General features: G+C 32.0%; 1 protein-coding gene across 6 annotated transcripts in view; it reads left to right on the forward strand.

The window, feature by feature from the left end:
* LOC106879548 (high-affinity choline transporter 1) overlaps positions 1-6,739 on the forward strand; it is a 217,228-nt gene extending 210,489 nt beyond the window's left edge. For all 6 annotated transcript variants that reach the window (XM_052966391.1, XM_052966389.1, XM_052966392.1 and 3 more), the window contains exons 8-10: positions 1,590-1,719; positions 3,413-3,624; positions 5,260-6,739. In XM_052966391.1, the coding sequence (XP_052822351.1) occupies positions 1,590-1,719; positions 3,413-3,624; positions 5,260-5,889 (972 nt within the window). In that variant the 3' untranslated portion in view covers positions 5,890-6,739. The remainder of the gene's footprint in view (positions 1-1,589; positions 1,720-3,412; positions 3,625-5,259) is intronic.
* The last annotated feature ends 490 nt before the right edge of the window (positions 6,740-7,229 follow it).

Genomic DNA, 7,229 nt, shown 5'->3' on the forward strand with positions numbered 1-7,229 from the left:
TATATATATATTATATAAAGCAATATGAAGTAATTCCAATACTCTAAATTTCATCTCTTGATAAAGACATTCTTCAAAAATAATGTTTTTTACTCCAAGCAAAACTTAAACCACAAACTTTGTCAAAAATATTTTCAATAATATATTGGGTTGGCAAGAAAGTAATTTCATTTTCCTCAACTAGAGTTATGACTTTTATTAATTTGAAAGAGTTATGATTTTTTTACCTTTTGATATGTGATAGCTGTTACTTTTAGTTTACTTTAGAAGTAAATTGTGTGTAATTTTTATTTCAGTGTCAATTATAACATGTAGTGCAAAAACGAACATTTTTGCCATATTTTGCTTTTTTATTTCCATAAAGACAAGAAAGCTGTTGAGGCTCACAAAGAGGTATGTGATGTTTATGGTGTTGATTGCTTAACAGAATGCACATGTCAGAAACAATTTTAAAAATTCGGTTCTGGAGATTTTTCACTCAAAGATGACCTACTGAAGTTGATGATAACTGAATCAAAGCCGTAATTGAATCTGGTTGTCATATAGCTGTGCGAGAGATTGCAGAGAAATTAAATGTATCACACACAACAATTGAAAATCACTTAAAATGTCTTGGACTCGTTAAGAAGCTCGATATTTTGGTTCCACATAAAATGAAAGAGGTTCACTTAACACAACGAATCAATATTTGTGACATGCATCCCAAACGCAATGAAATCAACCTTTTTTTTTAAATGCATCATCGCTGGTGATGAAAAAGGAATTGTCTATAATGACATCAATCACAAACGCTCATATTCCAAGTGTAGTGGACCAGCACAAACCACATCAAAAGCTGAATTGCACCAAAAGAGGTCATGCTGTCAATTTTGGTGGGATTACAAAGGTGTTGTGTATTTTGAACTGCTTCCAAGGAACCAAACGATCAATTCAGATATTTACTGTCAACAACTAATGAAACTGGAGGAAGCAATCAAAGAAAAATGGCCAGAATAGGCAAATCGGGAAGGAATCGTGTTCTACCATGACAATGCTAGACCACACATATCTTTGCTAACTTGTGAAAAATTATTGGAGCTTGGTTACCATTTATTTCGAAGTTTGCAATAATGAGGATGACTTGAAACCACACTTAATTCAGTTTTTGGCTGATAAGAAGTTTTATGAGTGTGGAATCATGAAGTTGCCAGAAAGATGGCAAAAGGTTATCATACAAAATGGAAAATATATAATTGATTAAAGTTCATTTTTTTAAAAAAAAAAATGACTTTTATTTCACACTAAAAAATTGAAATTACTTTCTTGCCAACCCAATATAACAGTATGACTTAACATTCTCTCAGTTAGTATTGTCCGAGCTTTGCTTCTAGCTTGAAGTCAATCATTGAACACTGTTTGTTTTTATAATTTTAACAACAAAATACATTCTCTGTCTTTCCTTCACTCTCTCTCTCTTTCTCTTAGTTTTTATCTTGTTTATATTTATTTATAAATTGATCATAATTGTTTTTCAAAAAACTTGAATGAAAAAATATACCTTTTTCACGAAACTTACTGTAATTAACATCAATTTACCTTCTGTTTTTCAGGCTTATTTCCAACGTGTACTATCATCCAAGTCTGCATTTAAAGCAAAAATGCTGTCATATATTGCAGCTTTTGGGTGCATCATTATGGCTCTCCCTGCAATCCTCTTTGGTGCTGTCGCTGCCTCCACAGGTAAAACAAATGTTTCACAAAGTTGCACAAAGGAACATTTTAATATATTAATGTTATCTAATAAAACATACTTTTTATGTATTTGTTTTTATAAAATTCTTGATGTGAAATCGTGTGTTGAAACAAATATTGTTACATTTGGGGATGGTGACACAGTCTGTGACCTCTTCATCAACTCTCTATGCCATGTGTCTCCTCAGAATGTGACAGAAGAGAAACTAAAATAGTAGTAATAAAACTGAAGTGAAAGCCAAAAATGTAGTGTGCATGTTTACTTGGTGAAATATGACCATCCCCAAATATAATAATACCTTTTATATTACTTTATAATGTCTTTAAATCTTTCCAACCAAGACAATCTTTAGCCAGGTCTGTTTTGAGGTGTAGGCAGACTGGGCTGTTTTCCAGGGGTCTCATGGGTTTAGGGTCATTATTCTGATCTATATATGTTGTGGCTGCTGTCAATAAATAAATGTGATAGGGTTCATTTCATTGATTTAGGATGGCTTTGTTTTTAATAAGTGTCATCAAAAACACATGAATTTCTTTCTCCTCTAAAAAGTCTGAATGACTAAAAAGTCATTTAGAAAGTCCCTGAAACCCAAAACCATAGTGAGCATCTGCTAGAACTAGCAGCTAAATCTCCTTCAAATTGCACTCTGTCATCTTAAAAAATGAAAGACATATTAGATAATATCGTTTTAGACAGACTGAGTAGGAAGAATGTATTCTCCTACATGAATTGAGTGTTTTCTCTTACATATTTGTACTTATATATATATCTGCTGGAAACAAGTTAGTGCAACAACTGAGTTGAGGACATCTATTGAGACAGAAACACATGTCCACAGCTGTTTTTTTGTCAACAGACAATCAGAATGTCTTTCCTTGATGGCATATCAATTTTGAAAATTTTCTGATTCTTGAAATAATCTCCTATTCTTATTTGGAGGTAACTGCTTTACTTTCTCTCTAAGCAGAAATAATTTCAGTGAATCGAGAATTTTATGGTGTATGATACTTAATATAGCTTTATTAATCTTAATTGCCTAAATACATATATGTGTGTGTGTATGTATGTTTAATTTAGGTTCTTCTTGAGAGGGAGTTCAAGCCGGTCACTAACAAAGCAACAAAACTTTTAGTTAAGAAAGTCCCTGATATTTGTAAATATGTGGTTGAGTTGGTGCATTGGTTGAACTGTAAATGCGTACACCCAAGTACAAGCATCTATTCACATAAGAATCTCAGATGGAGAATTTTTTGGAATGTTTTACAAATCTTTCCTGTGTCACTAACCGATTGGATTACGAGAATCTGCATCGGTTTTTTTTTTTTTTTTGCTCTTTCTCCATGAAACTGGGTATTTCTAGGTTTTTGTGCAAATTTGTTGGTGCATAGCCTAATGCACCTATGATAATAGGTACAAATGAGAATTCATAGTCAGGGTACCAGAGCTGTAAGTTCTGCGTTAATTCACCATGTATGTATGTATGTATGTATGTATGTATGTATGTTTGTATGTATGTTTGTATGTATGTTTGTTTGTATGTATGCATGCATACATATATGTGTGTATGTTTGTATGCATGTATGTATGCAGGCATACATGTATGTGTTTGTGTTTATATATGCATGCATGTATGTATATATCATGTTCTTAATGTCTTAAATATTTTTTCTCTCTTTTCAGACTGGAACCAGACTGAATATGGACATGCTCCAGAAGGAAAGAACTTAAAACTTGTCTTGCCTCTCTGTTTGCAGTATATGTGTCCTGATTTCGTTTCATTTTTCGGTTTAGGAGCTATATCTGCTGCTGTCATGTCTTCAGCAGATTCTTCTATTCTTTCAGCAGCTTCCATGTTTGCTCGGAATGTATATAAGCTAATCTTTCGCCAAAAAGTAAGTAATTTTTTTGTATTGACTTCTTTCGGGTCTTTGAGTGTGTAAGGTTTATGGTTTGTAAGCTTAAAATTTGATGCTTGAATTTATTTTGTTTCTATGTACTTAATTCAATTTCATCTCATAAGACACTAGAGTTTGAACCAACAAGCAGTAATGCTTACCAGTGAAATTCACAAAGAGAAGTTTGCAAGTTTAGGTCATTTGTATGTTATGAGGAGAAAAGAATATCAAAATTTCACAGGTAACTCATTCATAAGAGACTCTTTCACAAGTGACTTTTTCACAAGTGACTCTTTCTAAGGGAGAAAGAAATTTTTTTTCAGAAAGAATTTTAAAAAAGTTTATTCTCCTCACAAAGTCCCTGATCAATTCTGGTACATCAGCATCATCTTCCTATTGGATGGTCTGGCTCTTCATCAAATATGACAACATGAGTTCCAGTTAATTCAATCAACCAAACAGCCTGCTTGTGAAATTAGCATGCAAGTGGATGAGCACTTCACAAACATGTGTGCCCTTAACCTTTAGGAGACGACAATCCCACTCTATCAGCCAAAAAGTTGAATGACAAAGAATAGTGTATTAGTTCATTCAATTTCCTACAGTAATATATATATACTTTTATATATGTAAAGTAATTACTTTATTTTTTATAATGTTTTGAAAAATAAGTGCATGCCTACTGTAGAGCAGGTGAAAAGGGCTCCATATTCTTGGCATTGAAACTCCAAATGAGGCTGTCTCCAAAGGATTAATGTAGCTCTCAGAGAGATTCAGTGTGACACAGAATGTGACAAGGCAGGCCTTTTTGAATTGTAAGTACAACTCATCTTTGCCAACTGAGTAGACATGAAATAAAGTGTCTTGGTCAAGAACACAATGCACTGCTAGGAAATGAACTCATGACTTTATGCCATTGAGCCAAATACCCTAATCACTAAACCATGTGCCTTCACATTCATTAGATACAAACTTACTTAAATCGATGGTAAACCTTATCAGTTTCAGTTTTAGAAATGTTATATGTAACAGTCTAGAATCATATCCAGGAATAAATTTATATTCACTTTCTGCAAGATAAGGAGCAGAAACAACGAATATGTTAGCTACAGGTTGCAGGATGTCATAGAGTGAGTTTTTGACTATCAGCCAGGAACTATACATAAAAATATTTTAAATTGCTTCCAAAACAGATCTCCAGGTTTGCTTTAGAAGCGATTTAGGATAACAGTAAACAGTTTGAAGTGTTTTTATACAAAGCAGCAAGCAATACTAGCCCAGATTTTTGAACAGCACTTCAATGTGGGTATCGTTTAGCAATTAATTAATCTGAAATCTTTTCTAGCCATTAAGATGCAATTTTAACTATCTTATATCTGTGATTCCCCCATTAGAGATAATCTGATTGTTTTCCTTCTCGCTACTTTTTTTATTAACCATCAAAATTTTCTACTCCAAATTTCAGCAATTATTTCTGAATCACACGGTCCTTAATTTGAAGTAGAAATAGGAGTGACAGTCCTCTGACAATTTTACTTTTAACTCTCTTAATGCAAATTGTTATATCTTGTGCTAAAATTTTATAACTATTCATCAGGTTTTTGTAAATGTTGTCTTTGTTTTCTTTTTCAGGCATCGGATCAAGAAATCCTTTGGGTGATGCGTGTAGCTATATTTGGTGTTGGTGTGCTCGCAACTGCAATGGCATTAAAGGTGACATCGGTCTATGATCTTTGGTATCTTTGCTCCGATTTTGTCTACGTGATATTGTTCCCCCAACTTGTGACTGTTGTGTATTTAGAGTGGGCAAACACGTATGGATCGTTAGCTGGCTATATAGTTGGCATATTCATGCGCCTTTCAGGTGGGGAACCCACACTTTTTATTGAACCCATCATTTTTTATCCTTTCTATGATGAGGATGAACAACTTCAAATGTTTCCATTCAAAACCTTAGCCATGTTTCTTTCTCTTGGAACAATAGTGGGTGTTTCATACATATTCAAATACCTCTTTGAGAATGCCCATCTACCACGGCGCTATGACGTTTTCATGTGCATTGTCAACATACCAGATGAAGTTATTGCCCTCGCCATGAGAGAACCAGCCAATGAACTGACAGCAATTACACCAACACTAGAAATGAATGGTAAAATTAACCCAGCACTGAAGATATCACAAGAGGATCTGGGTGTTAAAGAGCATGTTAACTATGGATACATTGGAACAACATCAGATCCTACTCTTGGATCAAATGGTTAACCATATTGGAAGTTACATAGTCAATATACCCTGGTTTAGAACAAATGAACAAAAGCCATTGCAATAACCCTCAAAACAAACCAGTGATGATGGCCAATGTGGCAATGTCTTTGAAAACGATCAATGACATTACTATAAACATGCTACTTTTTAGAAAAGGGAGACAGTCTTTTAAATATATGTTCAGAATATTGTTATCATTGTTGATGTTGTTGATAATACTGCTATGTTTATTTCTTTATTTAGTAAAATGACATTGTTCTTTTTTGAATCAACCCACCGACAAAATAATATTAGAGGAGGACAAAATGTCCATGTGGATAAAAAAAAATTGAATCATGTGTGTTTTATCATGGGGTAGGGTTTATTAATGAACCAACCATGTGATCTATGGGGAACCAACCAAATCCACCTCTGCTTGTTCCAACACATTGGTTAAAAAATATATATTTGGTTTTATTAGCAATATTTGGTTCTCCATGATTTATTACAATGTTCTTTTCAAATCTTGATGTACATAGTCAAGAGACATTTTACTAAAGTGAGAAATGGTTGGATTTATTTTCCTAGTTTTTTTCCCTTTTTATGTATCTTGCCTTTTTTTTAAGAAAACTCATTCATACAAACATTAATTATGTATTTCTAACTTATTATTTCATGAAACATTACAGTGTTAAAGGAATCTTATAAATGTTTACATCTAATCTGTTGGCATTGATATTTGTATTACAAAATGAATGTTAACATCTGGTATGCAAATGTTTAGATCTTGTTACATCTGGGTCCAAAAGTGTTTCTCAGTTTCTCAGTTAATATTAATGTTAATGTTAGGTGATTTTGTTGATGTTGCTGAGAGATATGTATGTATATATATATATATATATATATATATATATATATACACATATATATATATACATATATATATCTATATACATATATATACATATACATGTATATACATATGTATATATATCTATATACATATATACATATATATATCTATATACATATATATATACATATACATGTATATATGTATATATATCTATATACATATATATATATATACATATGTATATATATATGTATGTATATATACATATAAATATATATGTATATATATATGTATATATGTGTATGTATATATATATGTATATATATATGTATATATGTGTATGTATATATATATGTGTGTGTATGTATATATGTATGTTTATGTACATATAAATGTATATACATATATATATTCACACACACACACATATGCATATATACATATATATATATATATGTTATACATACTCACACACACGCACACACACATAGTGAGAAATTCA

Source organism: Octopus bimaculoides, chromosome 3, assembly GCF_001194135.2.
Source record: "Octopus bimaculoides isolate UCB-OBI-ISO-001 chromosome 3, ASM119413v2, whole genome shotgun sequence".
In the NCBI taxonomy this organism is placed as follows: Eukaryota; Metazoa; Mollusca; class Cephalopoda; order Octopoda; family Octopodidae; genus Octopus; species Octopus bimaculoides.